The sequence below is a fragment of the Rana temporaria genome, chromosome 5 (genome assembly GCF_905171775.1).
Source record: "Rana temporaria chromosome 5, aRanTem1.1, whole genome shotgun sequence".
NCBI lineage: Eukaryota > Metazoa > Chordata > Amphibia > Anura > Ranidae > Rana > Rana temporaria.
The window spans coordinates 143770649-143792661 of NC_053493.1; the positions used below are offsets into that span (position 1 = coordinate 143770649).

Sequence of the window (22013 nt, forward strand, 5' to 3'; positions counted from 1 at the left end):
GATGTGCACCGATTTCTACAGGGCATGCGCTTTAGACAACTGCGGCGTGCGCACTTTAGAAACAACGATTGTGACGTTTCTAAAGGAGGTCATGCCGTGACTGGTGGCTCCTGCATGCATTTGTGGGAGTGACGTCATCGCAACTCTGGCCAATCACAGCGCTATGCATACTAGCTCATTATGCCTTTGTCTTGCAGGTGTTCGTATATTTATTTATTCTTTTTTTTTTTTTTCAAAAGAGGGTTTACAACCACTTTAAATTGAATTTTTGCATTGTTTGGCAGATATTTTAGGAATAAGATATATTGTACCATTGAACCAACCATTGTCATTCCTTTAGTAGTGGAGGCCAAAATCTGCTTGGCTAATATGAATTTTAGCATGTTTATATTTTATTGTATTTATAGCCAACTCTGGACACAATATGAACTCCTCTTATATCCCCCCAACCCATCCTGCAAGTTTTTTTTTCCTTTTTTAAACCTGGTTAAGCAAAACATTCCCGCCATTCCATAGTTTTAGGTCCCTCGCTGTGAGCAGGCGCTGCTAATTTACCCCTTGCAGATGTGCTGTCAATGTCTGGTCCCTGACAGTTCCCTCGCTAATGTCCCTACTCTTCTGGATCCTGAGAGGCCCCACTGCTGCATATCCAACAGGAAATGTCCACATAACAAATATTAGCATGGATACCCAATGAAGGACCCCCACCTCATGTAAACAGAAAAGGATCGGAATCTGGTAAGTGAGGGCTGGGGGGACTGCACACAAAAGGTGTTTTACCATGATGCAAAGAATGTATTAAGGTTAAAAAACCTTCTACTTTACAACCACTTTAAGTAAATGCTGACACCTCTCCTGTGAATATTTTTACCCTTAGTACTTGTCCTGTATTGTCTGTCCTTCGTTTTTATCCTTGAATTTAATGCGGTTTAGAAACAACCACTGTTGATAATGTTTCCAAATGAAATGATAAATAGAATCAACACATTTGTACACAGCTTTGCTTTTCACACATTCCGTGTGAGCATTACTTGCATAAGGCATGTCTAAAAGCTTTCGAGTTTTAAACCCTTCAATGTAATGGGCATTTTAGATATGCAACATCTGCCCCTGTAGATGGTTGTGAACCTGTTATATCATAGCTATAAAAGGGACGATATATACTTTGTTTATATATAGTGTGTGTGTGTGTATATATAATATATATATGTGTATGTGTGTGTGTGTATATATAATGTGTGTATGCATGTGTATATATATATATATATATATATTATCACACACACACAGTTGTGCTCATAAGTTTACATACCCTGGCTTACATACCCAAGTTGATTATACTTCCCCCAAATCTATCTTAAAGGAGTTGTAAATGCAGGTTTTTTTTAAAGCGGAGCTCCACCCTAAAGTGGAACTCACGCTGATCGGAACCCGCCCCCCCCCCTCCGGTGTCACATTTGACACCTTTCAGGGGGGAGGGGGTGCAGATACCTGTCTAAAGACAGGTATTTGCACCCACTTCCGGCCACACGTCACGGACAAAAGACGGGTTTTTCCTGACTTCCTGTCTGTCCCCCGTTGTGTGCTGGGAACACTCGGCTCCCAGCACACAGCGTGTGAGCCAATCGGCGGGGGCAGCGCGACTCGCGCATGCGCCGTAGGGAACCGGGTAGTGAAGCCGGAGCGCTTCACTTCCTGGTTCCCTCACTGAGGATGGCGGGGGGAGCAGCATAGAGACGTGCGATCGCTCGTCCTCTGCTGCGGACGGCGCTGGACTCCCGGACAGGTAAGTGTCCTAATATTAAAAGTCAGCAGCTGCAGTATTTGTAGCTGCTGGCTTTTAATATTTTTTTTTTAATGGCACATCCGCTTTAAGATAAAAAAAAAACTTCTGTGTGTAGCAGCCCACCCCCCAAATACCTACCTGACCTCCTTCTCTCTTCTGCGATGTCCACAATTCCCTCAGCCATTCAGTACACTCCTCCTGGTTAGCTGGGGCAGAGCAGCCATTGGCTCCCACTGCTGTCAATCAAAGTCAGTCAGCCAATCGGGAGAGTGGGGGCGGGTCGGGTCTCCGTGTCTGAATGGACACACGGAGCTGTGACTCCTGTAGCACGTTGCTGGCTGAGGGGCACTGAAAAGAGGGAGGGACTGGGAGCAGCAAAGACGGACCCGAGAAGAGAAGAATCCAGGCTGCTCTGTGCAAAACCAACTGCACAGAGGAGGTAAGTATAACATGTTGTGTGTGTGTGTGTGTTTTTTTATAGAGCCTTTACAATCTCTTTAAACTTTTTCTAACTTTTATCAGTGGGGTTTTCTTCCCTACATGAAAACTGTCTGTGGGGAAAAAATAAAATAAAAATTATTTTATTGAAAGCTGTGTGTACCATATTTATCGCGGTATAACGCGCTCCCGCGTATACCGCGCACCCCTAAAGTGGCCCCCAATCCTGTGGAAAAAAAGTTTTTTTTGTACTTACAGTTTTGGTGTCTTGCGCGGCGTCCATCGGCGGCCTCGTCGGGTCCGGCGTCCGTCTGCGGCTTCGGGTGTCCTCTTCGTCGGGTCTGGCGTCCTTCTGCGGCTTCGGGTGTCCTCTTCGTCTGGTCCGGGGTCCGTCTGCGGGCTTCGGGTGTCCTCTTCGTCGGGTCCAGGGTCTGTCTGCGGGCTTCGGGTGTCCTCTTCGTCGGGTCCGGCGTCCTTCTGCGGCGTCCTCGCGTCTTCCCCGCTCGTTTCCCGCGCCGAGTTTTGAATACTGCGCCGACATATACAGAGCACAGTACACTCGTGTATTGTCGGGCAGGCTCTGCAACACTCGCGCTCACATCCTGTACGTCCAGGACGTGAGCGCGGAAGGAGCCGAGACTGGCCGGCTATACCCGAGTGTACTGCGCTCGGTATATGTCGGCGCAGTATTCAAAACTTGGCGCGGGAAAGCGGGTATCGGCGTATACCGCGCACCCACGATTTTGCCCTGATTTTCAGGGCAAAAAAGTGCGCGGTATACGCCGATAAATACGGTGTATATATATATATATACAGTATATATATATATATATATATATATATATATATATATATATATATATATATATATATATATATATATATATATATATATATATATATATATATATTATGCTGGGAAAATCCTACACATTTTTAGCTTGACAACACAGGTGCCATAAAGAAACCTTTTTTTTTTCTTTTTTCTTTTTAGAGTAGGTTTATAAATTGTTTCTTTTCCCAAAGAAGAGTAAACTGCACTTGGTTCAGTCAAAATAAAAATGCTTCTAAGCAACAACAATCTTCTATATGAACACTTTGCAAAACTATTCTTTTGTAAGGAAAAAAAAAAAAAAACTTTATTACCAGGTCGTTTATCAGTTTTAGTTTTCAGTTCTGTGATCATTTGACAATTGCAAAACTCTAAGTGAATTTTATAGAATTTCCGTAGACCAATAGTTTTCTTTTGGTATTATTTAATAACCACTTGGCTTTTTTTTTGCCATATAAAGGAAACAACACAGAACATTTTGAGGATTTTTTTTTCTTACTGTCGGTTTTAAAACATATCAAATACTGTATTTATTGGCGTATAACACTCACTTTTTTACCCTGAAAATAGAGGGTAAACTGCCTGTGTGTTATACACAGGGGGCTGTGGAAAGTATTTCTCCTGAAACTTCCCTCTTAAAGTTAGGGTGCGTGTTATACGCCTGTGCGTGTTATACGCCGATAAATACAGTAATTAAAGTGTGGGATATAAAGAAAACTGCATAATCACCTACATGACTGTAGAATTGGTCCGATGTTGCAGCTGTCCCCCCCAGCTCTAGGACCAAGAGCTGAGTGATCAAATGACTGTTGAATGCTCAGTTTTGTTTATATTCCCATCGCACACATTCCTGAATTAGAGGCTCATCTGTAGTAGGTGCTGTAGCGATCATCACCTGGACAATGGATATATCACAGATGAATACATATGACGAGCACACCATGGATCTTGAATTGCAGTCCAAAACTTTTATTGCAGAAAAATCACATCACAACAGGATAAGTGCAATGTTTCGGAGCCATGCAGGAAACGTTGCACTTATCCTGTTGTGATGTGGTCTTTCTGCAATAAAAGATTTGCACTGCAATTCAAGATCTATGGTGTGCTGGCAAACGTGTATTTATCTGTTGATTGCTTTGTTTTCAATGTTCACTGAGCGGTGACTGCCAGTCACTGGCTCTCTACTCTGCCCCTCCAGTGCTCACTGGAGTGCTAGCGTGTGGAGGGGGTGGGAGCGGCTGACTTAGGCTCTCAGTGGCATGCTGATAGGCTGAGCAAGCTGCCTGTCAAGTATCTGGGTGGATCTAGCTCTGTGGCATCAGCCAACAGCAGGTCACAGGCTTGCAAAAATAATTGCACTGTGACTTAGAAGAGAAGTATGGCCAAAAAAAGCTTTGTAATTTTCTCAATAAATTTGGGCCCAAATAAGTATATATTATTTATTCTGTGTAAAAACCTATAGAGTTTAGAAATTGTGGTGTATGTCAGTCCTAATGTTTTGATTGCCGATCACATTTCTTAAGGCCCTAAAATACCAGGACAATATAAACAACCTTTAAAATAAGCCCTTTTTGGAAAGTAGGCAGCCCAGGGTATTTCATATGAGGCATGAGTATGTTTTAGATCAAATTTGCAATTTTTTGAAAAATGGGGATACCACTCGTGAGAATTGTTTTTTTTTTTTTTTGCCCATCATCCAAGGAGCACTTTCAGGCTTTCAATGGGTGTAAAATATGTTTTTGATTTCCTGAGTACCTATCACAATTTTACAGGTCCGAAGCTCCGTGACCGAGCCCGCGGGACCCATGGACCCGATCCCTGCCGGTGTCCCGCGATCGGTCACCGGGGCCGAAGAACGGGGAGAGGTGTGTGTAAACACACCTTCCCCGTTCTTCATTGTGGCAATGTAAGTGATCGTCTGTTCCCTGATATAGGGAAAGATGATCACTGACGTCACACGTCCAGCCCCGCCCCCTTAAAGTTAGAAATACATATGAGGTCACTCTTAACCCCTACAGTGCTCCCTAGTGGTTAACTCCTAAATTGCAATTGTCATTTTCACAGTAATCAGTGCATCTTTATAGCACTTTTCACTGTGAAAATGACAATGGTCCCAAAAATGTGTCAAAATTGTCCGATATGTCTGCCATAATGTCGGAGTCACGCAAAAAAATCACTGATCACCGCCATTAGTAGTAAAAAAAAAAATATTAATAAAAATGCAATAAAACTATGCCCTATTTTGTAAACGCTATAAATTTTGCGCAAACCAATCGATAAACGCTTATTGCGTTTTTTTTTTACAAAAAATAGGTAGAAGAATACGTATCGGCCTAAACTGAGAAAAAAAAAACATTTTTTTAAATATTTTTGGGGGATATTTATTATAGTAAAAAATATTGCATTTTTTTCAAAATTGTCGCTCTATTTTTGTTTATAGCGCAAAAAATAAAAACCGCAGAGTGATCAAATACCACCAAAAGAAAGCTCTATTTGTGGGAAAAAAGGGACGCCAATTTTGGTTGGGAGCCACGTCACACGACCGCACAATTGTCAGTTAAAGCGACGCAGTGCCGAATCATAAAAAGGGGCAATGTCCTTAACCTGCATAATGGTCCAGGTCTTAATTGGTTAATAAAACCGTTTCGTTTCGGGCACGTGCCGAAAATTTAACACTCCTATTGGTTGTGCTCTCAACCAAACTGTCAAACCATCCAATGTCTGGTGTCATAACTGATCACATGTGCAGCATCATGGTAGTTGTAGATTTAACAGAGGCAAATATGGCAGCTTCCTTGGCTGAAAACGATAGGAGGGTTTACTTCCACTTTAAAGATTTATTTTTTTGGCACACATTTTTTGAAAATGTAAAATGACAATGAAATTACATTTATACTGGTGGCAATCAGGCACTGGTTTTAAGCTGGGACTGAAAGTAATCAGGTACTGTGCACTCTATGAACTGTACTGACTGTACGCAAAAAGGCACTGATCAATGGCTACAATCAGCAATTTTCTTCCACTTTCCTCTCAGCCACAATTGGCGTGTTTGACAGGAAACAGAGATCCAGCTACCAACTGTGGCCATTTTGTACCTTTATGATTCACTGTGATTGGTCACAGAGATCACGTTGGTACAGAGCTACTCTAATTGACTCTGAACCCTTTTCATCTATGGTCTGCTGTGTCCAATCACAATGCAATATCAGGACAAAGCAGGTGCTTACACGTACAGAAGCAAAGTTCCTGGAGGATGTTTCAGTATGTTCTTCTAAAAACAGTAGGTGAATGGAGCGTTTTAGTATAGTGGGGGAATTCAAAAAGGCCTTATGCACACTGCAGCTCAAAAAAGCTGCTTCTACAGGAGTTTGAGCTTTTTTTCCCTCTGCCTGTAAACTCCCCTCAATGTTAGCCTATGGGCCAGATTCTCAAAAGAGATACGACGGCGTATCTCCATATACGCCATCGTATCTCTGAGTCTGGGCGGTCGTATCTATGCGCCTGATTCTTAGAATCAGTTACGCATAGATTTCTATTAGAACCGACCGGCGTAAGTCTGTTACGCCGTCGGAGCTTAACTGCATATTTACGCTGGCCGCTAGGGGCGTGTACGCTGATTTACGCCTAGAAATATGTAAATCAGCTAGATACGCAAATTCACGAACGTTTGCCGGCCGACGCAGTACAGATACGCCGTTTACGTTAGGCTTTTCCCGGCGTAAAGTTACCCCTGCTATATGGTGGCGTACATGTGGCGTACCAATGTTAAGTATGGACGTCGTTCCCGCGTCAAATTTTGAAAATTTTACGTCGTTTGCGTAAGTCGTCCGTGAATGGGTCGAAACCAATACGTCCTTGCGGCGTATTTTGGAGCAATGCACACTGAGATATTCCACGGACGGCGCATGAAAAAACACGTCAATCATGTTGGGTCACAAGTTATTTACATAAAACACGCCCCCTGTTCCAAATTTGAATTAGGCGGGCTTACGCCGGCCTATTAACGCTACGCCGCCGCAACTTGCGGAGCAAGTGCTTTGAGAACACAGCACTTGCCCATCTAAGTTGCGGAGGCGTAACGTAAATCGGATACGTTACGCCCGCGCAAAGATACGCCGATCTACGAGAATCTGGCCCTATGTGTCCATGCATACTATAGGCTTTTTCATAAGTTTATTGGCGGGGAGAGTTTAGAGATGTTTTTGAATCACAACTAGCCTACAAAGCTGAGAAACTACATTAGCACTTGGATTTTTGTAAAAACGCCTATTATTCATGCAGTATAGCAGATGTGAGAGTGAAAGCCACTTCTGGCTAATGAGCACTTCATTATACTTCCTCGTTTGGAATAATAGTTTGTAATAAAACACAGCTTTTAACATTTGATGATAGTTGGCTGTCCCTTTAGGCCCATGGGCCTAGTAGTAGTTATTTCTGTTGCTGTGCCTACTGATTTACATCTTAGAAAAGTTGATTTCTATATGCAGGACATTGTTAAATTGCCTTGGCTTTCCTATAAAATGTGTAATTTGTAAACACTTGGTTACATTGTTTAAATTTAAATATTGCATTGTGTCAGTCTCAAAGTGCATTCCCATCTTCTGTTTCTTATCCACTCTACTTCAGTTCCGCTGGGATGCAACATTTGTGAAAGAATCAATTATCCATTTGTTAGTAAGGGAAGCTTTACAAATTATACATTACTGGATTGATTTCTCAAGTTCACCATTGGGGGATGGAGGATATAAGCAGGATGGTGATGATCCTCCTGGGAGATGAAGTTGCCACAAAAGAACACAATTAAAAGAGGCCTCCTCAACAAGTCTTAAATGTATTCCTAATTGAAGAGCTGACAGAATCTATACTAAGTGTATTTGTTTTCAGCATTTTTCATTAGGTAATTGAATATTGCACAAGGTGGATTTGTTACACGTTTGATTTTCTTGTCTTTACGTTTGGAAAATAAAAATAACTGAGCAACTGGTGAAAACTAAACTGAACTATGGGGGAAAAAATTGTGACAGCCAGGCAGCTGTCATTTTCTGGCGGATGTCAACATAAGCAGCTATAGTATCCCTTTCATGCCTAAGCTTATTTATGACATTTGGTGTATACAAGTTAAATTCCGTATTTTTGGCTAGAAAATTACTTAGAACCCCCAAACATTATATATATATATATATATATATATATTTTAGCAGAGAATCTAGAGAATAAAATGGAGATTGTTGCAATATTTTATGTCACACGGTATTTGTGCGGCAGTGTTTTAAACGCAACTTTTTGGGAAAAATTAACTCATGAATTTAAAAAAAATGAAAAAGTAAAGTTAGCCCAATTTATTTGCATAATGTAAAAGATGATGTTACGCCGAGTAAATGGATACCAAGCATGTCACGCTTTATAATTGCACACACTCGTGGAATGGCGACATACTACGGTACCTAAAAATCTCCATAGGCGACGCTTTAAACTTTTTTTACGGTTACCAGGTTAGAGTTACAGAGGAGGTCTAGTGCTAGAATTATTGCTCGCGCTCTGATGATCGCTGCGATACCTCACATGTGTGATTTGAACACCGTTTTCATATGCGGGCGTGACTTCCATATGCGTTTTCTTTGTTGCGCAAGCTCGCGGGGAGGGGGGTGCTTTAAAAAAAAAAAAAATCTTATTTATTTTATATTATTAATTTTTCTTTTTTTTTTTTTACATTTTGATCACTTTTATTGCTGTCACAAGGAATGTAAACATCCCTTGTGACAGTAATAGGTGGTGACAGGTACTCTTTATGAAGGGATCGGTGGTCTAAAAGACGAAAACTGCGATTCTGAATACTGTATACTTTTTTAAATCTGGCGCCACTGGCAACCGAGAAACCCGGAAGTGACGTCATGACGTTGCTTCCGTGTTTTCAATGCGGAGACTGAATCAAAGCCGTTTACGGCTTAGTTTCAGTCTGTGTCTGGACACTGGAGGCGCCAGATCGAGGATCGGGTCTCCCGGTGGGACGGGAGGCCCGGTCAGAGCGGCTAGAGGCGGCGGGAGGGGGCTTTTAGTCGCATTGGTTGTTATGTCTGGATAGCCGACCACCGGCTCTAAACAACGGTACCGGGATGATGCCTGCAGCTGCAGGCATCATCCCGGTATAACCCCCGAAAGCCGAGGACGCATATATGCGTACGCTCGGCGTGAAAGGGGTATCTCTCTTCAATGTCTCATCGTTTATGGGTAAAGGACTCCCAGGACCTATGGAAAAGTCTGTGCATGGCAATAGTCTACTAGGCTGCAGATGAAGACCCCTGTCTTCTATTACAGCGCTCACTCTCCCTACAAAAATCATAGTGGGAAAGGGTTGGATCCTCTGTCAAGTTTTTTGTCTTTGCCCATGCTTGTTGGTTGTCATTGAGACCATTGTCTCTGAGACAGAAACAGAAGGCAAACTCAAAACTTTAGAGTTGTCTCAGAGCAAGTGGTGACAGTTAGTCACCCAATGAACACAAATGTTTCAGTGACAACTGTCTGAGATGGAAATTCCCCTAAAGCCCTGTACACATGGGCCGAATATCAGTCAAAATCAGCCAGGTAAAGTAGTTACCAGCTGACATTCGGCCTGTGTGTACAGGTCCTTGTCCGACAGAATCTGACCTCACGACAGGCTTCTGTCGAACGAGCAAACCAGTAGCTGATCGCCATCTGATGAGCACTGACCAGTGAGTTCCGGCCATGGGGCAGCCCCCCTGTCATAATACAATAGCACAGTGGGGAGATCACTGTACTAATATTGCATAGTTAGTACAGAAAGCTGGGTTGAATAAAAAAAAAAACTTTCTGGCCCGGATTCACAAAGGAGTTACGACGGCGTATCTCCAGATACGCCGTCGTAACTCTGAGTGCGGGCCGTCGCAACTCGGCGCCTGATTCATAGAATCAGATACGCCTCACAGTTGCGCTTCCGTATATTTCCGCGTCAAATATGCTAATTAGCTAGATACGCCGATTCACGAACGCACGTGCGCCCGGCGTATCAAGATACGTCGTTCACGTAAGACATACGCCGGCGTAAAGTTGCCCCTCATTAAGCAGGGGTAAGTCATGTTAGGTATGGACGTCGGAAACGTACGAACAGCGTCATATTTTACGTTGTTTGCGTAAGTCATTGCGATGTCATTTAGCGCAATGCACGGCGGGAAATTTCGGGACGACGCATGCGCAGTTCATTCGGCGCGGGGACACGCTTCATTTAAATTAAACCCGCCCCCTAATCACCGATTTGAATTCCGCCGCCAGGAATACACTACGCCGCCGTAACTTATGGTGCGAAATCTCTGAGGATTCGAAAGAACGCCAGGTAAGGTACGGCGGCGTAGTGTATCTCTGATACGCTGCGTGGATCCAATTCTATGTGGATCTACCCCAGAGTTTCTTCCATTTGTTGTTTTTGTTATCAGACGGTAAGTGAAGGGAAATATCCTCAAATGGGACACAGATGGCAAAAATAAACTGTACAAGGGTTATAATCCTCTCCTACTCTATCCAAAAAAAAAAAAGCTTTGCATTTAGTTCTACTTTAACACCGTCCCTTCCCCCGCTATAGCCGAATGATGGCTATGGCGTGGGCTTACTTTGCTGGGAGCGCATCCATTGATGTTTTCCCGTGATCACGCTTCCTGCATGCCCACTGCAACAGCGCTCTGTGATCGTTGAGCTTTTTACCATGTGATCAGCTGTGTCCAATGACAGCTGATCACGGATGTCAACACAAACCAGTTATCGGCATCAACACTGATAATCAGGGCACTTATGATCAGTGCCCTGATTATCAGTGTAGTCCCATCAGTGCCCACCAGTGTTGCCAATTAGTGCTCATCAGTGCCTCCTCATCAGTACTGCCTCCATCAGCGCACATCCGTTAAGGGCAAAAATTACTGGGTTGCTAAGTTTTATAACAAACTGAATTTTTTTTTCTTTTAAATGTTCAGTCTTTTTTTGTTTGCAAAAGATTAAAGACCCAGTGGTGATCAAATACCACCAAAACAAAGCTCTATTTGTGTGAAAAAAATGATAACAAATTTCATTTGGGTATAGTGTTGCATGACCATTTAAAGTGCGACAGCGCTGAAAGCTGAAAATTTACCAGGGCAGGAAGGGGGTGAAAGTGCTCCAGTAGGCAATTGGTAAAGGACAATGAGCCAGATTCACAAAAGAGATACGACGGCGTATCTCCTGATACACCGTCGTAACTCTTGTCCTATCTATGCGACTGATTCATAGAATCAGTTCCGCATAGATAGCCCTAATGAATGAATGACTTGCATAGCGCTACTCATGCGAACTGAATCGCCTCTGGGCGCTTTTTCCAGCCAGTGTCTGCTTGGCTGGTGCGGTCATTTTACCCCGTAGGATCGTGACACGCTTGGGACACACAGTCATACACACAGATATACATATATATACTGGGCCGATTTGGACAGGATCCAATTTACCTACCAGCATGTCTTTGGAGTGTGGGAGGAAACCGGAGTACCCGGAGGAAACCCACGCAGGCACAGGGAGAACATGCAAACTCCAGGCAGATGGTGTCCAGGCAGATGGTGACTTACACCGTCGGATCTTAGGATGCAGTACCTCGGCCGCCGCTGGGTGGAGTTTGCATAGTTTTCCTGCGTCGGGTATGCTAATGAGCATTTACGGCGATCCATGACGGTTTTCGCATTCGTTACGTCGTCGCTAGTAATTTTTTCCCGTCGCAAATTTACACCTGCTTTAACATGGCTTAACTTTAGTCGAGCCATGTTAAAGTATGGCCGTCGTTCCCGGGTCGAATTTCAATTTTTTTTTGTTTTGGCGTAAGACGTCCGGGAATACGAATGGACGCTACGCACGTCGCCATTCTAAAAAATGACGTCACATCGTGCAAAGCACGGCGGGAATTTCTAAACTGAGCATACTAATTTAAATGGTACACGCCCCATTTGAATTGGGCGGGCTTGCGCCGGACATGTTTACGATACACCGCCGCAAGTTTACAGGTAAGTGCTTTGTGGATCAGGCACTTACACTGAAAACTTGCGGCGGTGTAACGTAAACGGGTTACGTTGCGCCGCCGCAATTATTCGGGAATCTGGCCCAATGTTATTAGGACCCCTTTCACTTAAGTCACATGATTTTTCAGCAATGTTTGGCTGTGATTTTGATGCAATTTCAGGGAATGAAAGTCTGACCAAAGTAGTAAAAGGGCTACTTTTGAAGTCGGCCCGACTTCATTGGAAATCATGGCCGCGATTTTGACATGATTTCAGGAAATGCCTGTGTAAACTAGAGGTCTATGGACGTGTCCAAAGTCTCACAAGTGTGAAAGGGGCCTTAGTAAACTAGTAATAACATTCTATACTAAATCTGCTGCAAAAGTTAACAAATGGTAGAGAAAAATGCATTTTCTATAACTGATATATTAATTCATAAAGTACTGATGTAGTATTTTTTTTCCAACTTCCAAGGTGTAACCGCCAGTAGAACTAATGCAGCCCTTTACTGAGTTTTCCAACCCATTTCTACTCTATTTTCTGTTTAAGTTTGACCTGCCTACCTAAGCCAGAAAATGTCCCTTTGGGTTATCTTCGAAGTAGGTTCCAGTGCTAATTATAGTTTGAGAGATATTTATTAATACAGTCTTGGGCTATGTATTAGTACTGTCACCAAGTTTCACTGTAGTTAGAACAAGCAGAACTTTCATGTTAAAGGTTTTGTAAATGGTAGAATTAGAATTAATAGGCAAGCTAGGGAATAGTCTTGCTTCTCTGTGTCATACTTGTTTAACCTTCATGCCATGCCCACAAGATTTTGAAACTGTTCTAATGCATTGTATGAAACTGTTTTAGAACATCTATGCATACCAGCTACTCTCTTAAAATGGGAATGTATTTTAATATACCATCTGATCTACTGATATGTGGTTTGTGAGTTATAAATAGGTCATGTCTATATAAAGTAAAACAGTTTAACAGGCTCTCTCTACTGCCCTGTCAGATGTACTATATTCGTATCTGTTCAGCACAAAACTATACTTTTTTTTTTGTACATCACGGAGCACAGAGCAACTTGGTTATCCCTATGCCCAGGGTTATGTGCTACCTACATATTCCTACAGGAAAAGGCAAAACTTCATTTTTTTTGCCAGTGTCCTAAGGTGATAGTCACTGCTGTGTAGCTCTCTGTTTGCTTTTTAACCACTTAAGGACCGGACCAATATGCTGCTACATGACCCAAGGGGTTTTTACAATTCGGCACTGCGTCGCTTTAACAGACAATTGCGCGGTCGTGAGACGTGGCTCCCAAACAAAATTGGCGTCCTTTTTTCCCCACAAATAGAGCTTTCTTTTGGTGGTATTTGATCACCTCTGCGGTTTTTATTTTTTGCGCTATAAACAAAAATGGAGCGACAATATTTTTTACTTTTTGCTATAATAAATATCCCCCAAAAACATATATAAGAAAAAAAATTTCCTCAGTTTAGGCCGATACATATTCTTCTACCTATTTTTGGTAAAAAAAATCGCAATAAGCGTTTATCGATTGGGTTTGCGCAAAATTTATAGCGTTTACAAAATAGGGGATAGTTTTATTGCATTTTTATTAATTATTATTTTTTTACTACTAATGGCGGCGATCGGCGATTTTTTTCATGACTGCGACATTATGGCGGATACTTCGGACAATTTTGACACATTTTTGGGACCATTGTCATTTTCACAGCAAAAAATGCATTTAAATTGCATTGTTTATTGTGAAAATGACAGTTGCAGTTTGGGAGTTAACCACAGGGGGCGCTGTAGGATTTAGTGTTCACCTAGTCATGTGTTTACAACTGTAGGGGGGTGTGGCTGTAGGAATGACGTCATCGATCGAGTCTCCCTATATAAGGGATCACTCGATCGATGCAGCGCCATAGTGAGGCACGGGGAAGCCGTGTTTACATACGGCTCTCCCCGTTCTTCAGCTCCGGGGAGCGATCGCAACGGAGCGGCTATAAACAAATAGCCGCGCCGTCGTCCCGGATCGCTCCCCGCGGGAACCTGACCGCCGCATGTAGCGGGGGGGGGGTCCCGATCGGACTCCCCACCCGCTAGAAGGCAGGGACGTACAGGTACGCCAATGTACCTGTACGTGCCATTCTGCCGACGTATATATACATGCGGCGGTCGGGAAGTGGTTAAAATGGCAATAAAGTCAGGTGGGTGATTTTTACCTACAGGTACGCCTATAGTACAGATAAGCTCTGGTACAGGGCCTTCTGCAGAACCAAGGGGTGCCTATTCTGGGATACCTGGACGACTTGAGAAAACTTTTCTCTCATGGTTCACACTCTGCAGAGGTTTAGCTGCCTTTACAACCTCCAAAAATCGACATTGATCCTGGCACAGTGGTTGGATATTCCAACCACTGTGCCAGGATCAATGTCGATTTTTGGAGGTTGTAAAGGCATCTAAGTAGAGCAGAGTGTGAACCATGAGAGAAAAGTTTTCTCAAGTCGTCCAGGTATCCCAGAAGAGGAAAATGCATTGCTCTGAGGGCTCACTGTCAGGAAGCTGAGGACTCCCTTGATTCACCTTTGGATGCGAGTCTTGGGCGGAAAAATGGTTACCTCATTTGAGGTGGTTCCTTTTGTTCAGTTCTATTTCAGGCCCATGTAATGGAATGTACTACTGGCATAGTACAGAAGGACTTATCAGTCATTGGACTATCCAATATCTTTGCACCCCCAACACCTTTCATTCTTTGGACCGGTGGATATTTTCACAGCTGTTGGAGAGGAAAATCGTTTCTCCCCTCTATTGGATGGCGCTGATGACAGATGCCAGCTTAATGGATTGGGGGGAGGGGGGGTATTCCTGTGTAAATTTACGGTGCAGGGAACACCTATTTTCCATCAATATTTTGTACCCTGTACCTTTTAGAGTGGGCGGTTGGCTCTTTAGTGATAACAATCGAAGCAGCTAAAAGCCACTCAGCTGTTATCCTAAAGGAGCGGGAGGGGACACGCCCCCTTCCACCGCTCTTTCCGTGCCTCCTGTCACACCAGAAGACCCGAAACACCAGCAGGCGCTTCCACCGGCTAAGCTGAGACCCAAACAAAGCTGGATTCAGCTCCGATCAGGTCTCTAATGTAAAATCATGGAAGCGAAGTGACAATTGCGCTGATATAAAAAAATTACAGTATTCAGAATCGCCGTTTTTTGGCGATCTGAATACCTTTAAGTGTAAAGGATGGATTTGGGGTCTTTCAGGCCCCCTGATCTCTCCTTAAAGAGTACCTGCCTATTACTGTCACAAGGGATGTTTACAGTCCTTGTGACAGCAATAAATTTGATCAGAATTTTGTGACAATGAAGTGACAATGCAAAATAAAAATAAGATTAAAGCACCCCCATCCCTGCGTGCTCGCCCAGCAAAGAAAACAAATTTGCAAATCATTCACGCAAATGTAAATGATGTTCAAATCATTCTGCAGCCAGCAAGCCGTACACGTTATGATAGGTTACAGCCTTATAAATGCAAAGCATTTTAATATAAATCTAAACCAGTGCAACGTGTCCGGGTCCACCAGTACCGAATGTTAGGAACCACCCCCAGAGCCAAATGTCAGGGACCACCAGTGCAGATTATCAGTGCCCATCAGTGCGGTGTCACCAGTGCCTTATTGCAGTGTCACCAGTGCCTTATCACTGCAGTGTCACCAGTGCCTTATCACTGCAGTGTCGCCAGTGCCTTATCACTGCAGTGTCGCCAGTGCCTTATCACTGCAGTGTCGCCAGTGCCTTTTCACTGCAGTGTCGCCAGTGCCTTATCATTGCGGTGTTGCCAGTGCCTTATCACACAAATATGTAGAAGAATACACAGCGGCCTAAACTGAGGAAAAACTTGTTTTAAAAAAAAAAAAAATTGGGAATATTTATTATAGCAAAAAGTAAAAAAATATTGTGTGTTTTTTTCAAAATGGTTGCTCTTTTTTTGTTTATAGCGCAAAATAAATAAAACATTGCAGAGATGATGAAATACCACCAAGAGAAAGCTCTATTTGTGGGAAAAAAAAGGACGTCAATTTTGTTTGGGTGCAACGTGACACGACCGCGCAATTGTCAGTTAAAGCGACACAGTGCCAAATAAGTGCCAGGTCATTGGGCAGCCAATTCTTCCGGGGCTGAAGTGGTTAAAAGAAATTAAGGCAATATATTTTCTGTTTGTTGTATGATCCAACAGAAATGTTTTTGGTAGTCTGAGGATAAATCCTCAGAGTTCAGTAGAGAAGTAAATATGGAACAAGGAGACCTCTTAAATAAAAATCTATACTTTGGATAGGAATAGTAAAAGTTCAAAGGTATTGTACATAAAGGGGCAGATCCTCGTACAGCGGCGCATTTATGCGCCGGGCGTAGCGTATCTAAGATACACTACGCCACTGTAACGTACTTTTTTTTCACATCCTGAAAGAATCAGCGCCGTAAGTTACGGCGGCATAGTGTATCTTTGCCGGCGTAATTGCGCCTAATTCAAATGGATGTAATGGGGGCTTGTTTTATGTTAATACGTCGTGACCCGACGTAAACAAAGTTTTTTTTTAACTGCGCATGCGCCGTCCGTGGGGGTATCCCAGTGCGCATGCTCAAAATTAACCTGGAACAAGCCAATGCTTCCGACGGTGGCGTCATTCTATGCAAATCCCTATTCGCGAACGACTTACGCAAACAACGTAAAAATTTCAAAATTGTACGCGGGAACGACGGACATACTTAACATTGAGTACGCCTCATAACAGCAGCTTAAATTATACGCCGGAAAAAGCCGAACGAAAACGACGTAAAAAAATGCTCCGGCCGGACGTACGTTCGTGGATCGCCGTAAATAGCTAATTTGCATACTCGACGCAGATTTCAACGGAAACGCCACCTAGCGGTCGCCGAAGAATTGCATCTAAGATCCGACGGCGTACTAAGACGTACGCCTGTCGGATCGATCCCAGATGCCGTCGTATCTTGTTTTGTGGATACAAAACAAAGGTACGACACGGGAAATTTAAAATTACGAGAGATACGCCGGCGTAATGCTTTTGTGGATCTGCCCCAAAGTGAATTTCTGTTTCTGTATTGTAGCAGAATAGAGTTCACTCAGAATTATCAAATACCAGCCTTTACAAAAAAAATAAAAAATGGCTGAAGGCCTGGCGTGTTTGACTTTCTGTGATTTTTAACCATTTGGATGATTTAACATAGGCTGCATTTGTATAACCCATTATGGTAAAATGCTGGGCGTGTACAGTAAGTAAACTTGTATAATGCTCTGCTCCCTTTTCTTATTCCCCTTAAAGGGATACTACTGCCGCCATGCTAATCCAGTGTTATTATAGTATGTACAGTTTAAATCTTTTTATTATTATTTCAGTATTTTACTTCCTGGGGGCTGTTCTAGTGTTTACTATCCACCAAGGTAAATGAACAGCAGGGATACCTTACCTTATAGTCCCTTTGTGTCCCTGCTTTGCAGAGTATGATCGTAGATTAAGGTCCTACTATGCACCCCAGATCAGAAAGGCTTTCCCTCATTCAATTGAATTGTCATTCAGATGCAGTTAGAGTGAACCTAGGATTTGCCTTCTTCAAAAGTAAGCTTACGTTGCATTTGAATAAGCTTTATTTATGTAATAGCAGTGCAAAAATAAAATTATTCTTAAGAGAACAAAGGAGCTGTGATAAGCCTTAAGCCCTTACTGTATGTCTAGATCTACACCATAAATAAATCACTAGGCTCACCGTATTATTACAAAAAATCCAGACCTGAGTAATCAGAAATAGTTTTAGCCAAATATTCCCTTTTAAGGGTCTCTGGAACTCATATGTCCTGCAGCTATGACAGTCAGTTCTCTATATTTTCCCACAGTAAATCCAATAGAGAATGGGTAACACAACCCACACCTTTGTTTTGCATTCTAGAACTGTAGTACAATGTGATTTATAGCTGAATTTTGACAGGAAATACATTAAATGCTTATAGCGCTAAAAAAAATGCATGCCCTGTTCTCCCACTCCAGTCATGTTTAAACACAACGTGCAGTTGAAAGAGGATGGAAAGTGATTGTAAAGCTTGTGTTTTTTTTTTACTAAAAATTTCAAACATGTTACACTGCTGCACTGGAATTGCACAGAGATTCCCCACACCCCCTCTATTGGGCTCCCCCTGCCAGCGATCTTGGCTCTTCTGTGTCTGCCCCCCCCCCCAGATTTTCGGGCTTAAACCCAACCCGGGCTGTGTGCATCTTTAGACACACACAGTGGGACTCAGCCCCGTCCCCACTCCCTCCTCACAGGATTTGACTGACAGCCGCAAAAGCCAATGGCTCCTGCTGATTTTGAGTATCCTGAAGAGAGAGAGAGAAAGAGAAAGAGTTGTCCAGCAGTGATAGTAAACTCTGTTACACCACTTGTACCTACAGGTAAGCCTATCATAAGGCCTACCTCTAGGTACTGTAAAATATCTCCTAAACTTGCACAGTTTAAGAGATATTCAGAGTGCATGCAGCTGGTGACACCAGGGTGCATTCGCTCTGAAGGTCCAGCTTACAGTGCCGGACCTTCAGAGCATGTGCCGGAAATGGCGCGGGATTGATGTCATCGTGCCCCAAGTCATTCGTGTAGCCAGAACTTGGAAGGAAGACAGGGACAGATGCCAGCCCTCTAAGCAGCTGGGATGCATACTAGCACATTATGCCATTGCCTTGCAGGGATTTTTTTTCCAGCAAATGCGGGTTTACTACCACTTTAAGGGGATGGGTGGCACAGACACATGAAGGTTTACATCCTTAAAGGGGATGTAAAGGCAGAAGGTTTTTTATCTATGCATTAAGATAAAAAAAAGTGTGCAGCAGTGTCCTCTCAAGGCCCCCTAATACTTACCCAAGCCCCACTATCCAGCAATGTCCACAAGTTAGCCAATCAGGAGAGAGAGAGGGTGGGGCCAAACCACAGCTCTGTGTCTAAATGTACATACAGAGATGCAGCTCGTCTCGGCTGCTTCAATAGCAAGCTGCTTGCTGTGGGGGCAGTCAACAGGAGGGAGGGCACATGAGCAACGGAGAGAGACATGAGAAGAGGAGAACCCAGGCTGCCCTGTGCAAATAACTGCTTGCCGACCAGCGCACAACTATATACTTCAACAGCATGGCACGGATAGGCAGAAGGACGTATATATACGTCTCCTTTAAGAAGCCGGCATTTTGGACGCGTGCGCCCGCCAGGAGCTCTGTGACTCAGACCGCGGGTCCCGCAGACACGATGTCCGCGGGCATACCCGCGATCCTGTCATGGTGAGGAAGAAGGGGGAAATGCCTTTGTAAACAAGCATTTCCCCAGTCTTCCTAGTGACAGGACAGTGTACTCAGCTTCCTGTAATCGGAAGCTGTGATCAGGGTCGTGTCACACATAGCCCAACCCCCCCTACAGTTAGAACACATCCCTAGGCACACTTAACCCCTTCAGCACCACCTAGTGGTTAACCCCTTCACTGCCAGTGTAATTTTCACAGTATCAGTGCATTTATATAGCACTGATCGCTGTAAAAATTACTATGGTCCCAAAAATGTGTCAAATGTGTCCGCCATAAAGTCGCAGTCGCAGATTGCCGCCATTACTAGTAAAAAAAATGCGCTAATCCTATCCCCTATTTTGTAGACGCTATAACTTTTGCGCAAACCAATCAATATATACGCTTATTGCGATTTTTTTTGTTTTTTTACCAAAAACTTGTAGAAGAATACGTATAGGCCTAAACTGAGGGAATTTTTTTTTTATATATATATATATATATATATTTTTGGGGGATCTATCTTTTTTATCTATTTTTGTTTATAGCACAAAAAATAAAAACCGCAGAGGTGATCAAATACCACCAAAAAAGCTCTATTTGTGCGAAAAAAAGGATGTCAATTTTGTTTGGGAGCCACGTCGCACGACCGCGCAATTGTCAGTTATGCAGTGCCGAATCGCAAAAAGTGACCTGGTCTTTGACCAGCAAAATGTTCTGGGGCTTAAGTGGTTAAAAAAACGAAAAAAAGAAACACGATATTTTACATTGACTTTAACCACTTAAGGACCACCTAACGCCGATATACGTTGGCAGAATGGCACGGCTGGGCACAATCACGTACCTGTACGTGATTGTTAAATGCCGAGCCGTGGGCGCGCACCCGTGACCCGGTCCGAAGCTCCGTGACCACGGCCACGGGACCCGATCGCCGCCGGAGTCCCGCGATCGGTCACAGGAGCTGAAGAACGGGGAGAGGTGTGTGTAAACACACCTTCCTCGTTCTTCACAGTGGCGCTGTCATTGATCGTCTGTTACCTGATATAGGGAAAGGCGATCAATGACACCACACGTCCAGCCCTGCCCCCTACAGTTAGAAACACATATGAGGTCACACTTAACCCCTTCAGCGCCCCCTAGTGGTTAACTCCCAAACGGCCAGTGTAATTTTCACAGTGAACAGCGCATTTTTATAGCACTTTTTGCTGTGAGAATGACAATGGTCCATAAATGTGTCAAACTTGTCCGATGTGTCCACCATAATGTCGCAGTCACGAAAAAAAACGCTGATCGCCGCCTGTAGTAGTAAAAGAAAATTAATAAAAATGCAATACAACTATCCCCTATTTTGTAAATGCTATAAATTTTGCGCAAACCAATTGATAAACGCTTATTGTGATTTTTTTTTTACCAAAAATAGGTAGAAGAATACGTAGCGACCTAAACTGAGGAAAACAATTATTTTTTATATATTTTTGGGGGATATTTATTATAGCAAAAAGTAAAAAAATATTGAATTTTTTTCAAAATTGTCGCTCTATTTTTGTTTATAGAGCAAAAAATCAAAACCGCAGAGGTGATCACATACCACCAAAAGAAAGCTCTATTTGTGGGAAAAAAAGGATGGCAATTTTGTTCGGGAGCCACGTCGCACGACCGCACAATTGTCAGTTAAAGCCACGCAGTGCCGAATCGCAATAAGGGGCCTGGTCCTTTACCTGCATATTGGTTCGGGTCTTAAGTGGTTAATGCAGAGAATGCATTTAGGTGGGAAATAAAAAAAACTTTTTGCCTTTAAAACCACTTTAAGACTGGAAACAGAGGTTGTTATTACAATGCCTACCTGACTGATTATACAGTATGTCTGTGATTTTGTTTGAGCTTAAACTTCCACTACAATTCAAAGGCATGATTTGTTAACGTTTCTGATGTCTAAGTGTACATGAAAGCCCTGGCCGAATATTAAGGATACATGAGAAGTTACCCAGTTAACCATTACTCTGGCAGAGAGTGTATCCTACTTTCCTGGAGTCTGAATGTCTCTTTATGTCATAGACAGTGCATTAGAGCTTGTGTTTGTGTGTTAAAATTGTACAACTATAACAAATCTGCATTCCAATTTTAAATTGGTGACACAAGATTTAAAATGTGTGTCCATAAGTGTTTTTTACTTTGCAAGACATTTTTTTTAATGATCTTATATTTTGTATTCTGTCCTGCAGAGCACTGTGAAAATCAATCAGATTAGCCTGGATGAAAGCGGGGAACATGTAGGCATCTGTGCAGAGGATGGCAAGGTATATCATGTTTAATTACTATATATTGTATTTTAAATGGCTGCTAACTTTTATGCATAACAGAACTGGTAAACAATGAATAAAACTGTCAAAGCCCAATTGTCAAGTTAAAAGTAGACAATACCTTTTGTTACATGTTATGCAGTATTTTTTAGAGACACATATATTTGTATTGTACATAATAAAATATAAGAACATATCCATCATTACAAATGGTACAGTATAAATTATATATCAAAAGTAGGAAGAGTACAATACAAACAAGGATAACATATCAATAAAGGTACATCAAAGTGCAAACATGGAACCC

At 42.8% G+C, this 22013-nt stretch overlaps 1 protein-coding gene across 1 annotated transcript in view; it reads left to right on the top strand.

Moving 5' to 3' along the window:
- The window catches only part of VPS41 (VPS41 subunit of HOPS complex), a 377598-nt gene that overhangs the window by 160450 nt on the left and 195135 nt on the right, over positions 1 to 22013 (top strand). Inside the window, exon 5 of the mRNA XM_040353190.1 lies at positions 21629 to 21703. Coding sequence (XP_040209124.1) covers positions 21629 to 21703 — 75 coding nt within the window. The remainder of the gene's footprint in view (positions 1 to 21628; positions 21704 to 22013) is intronic.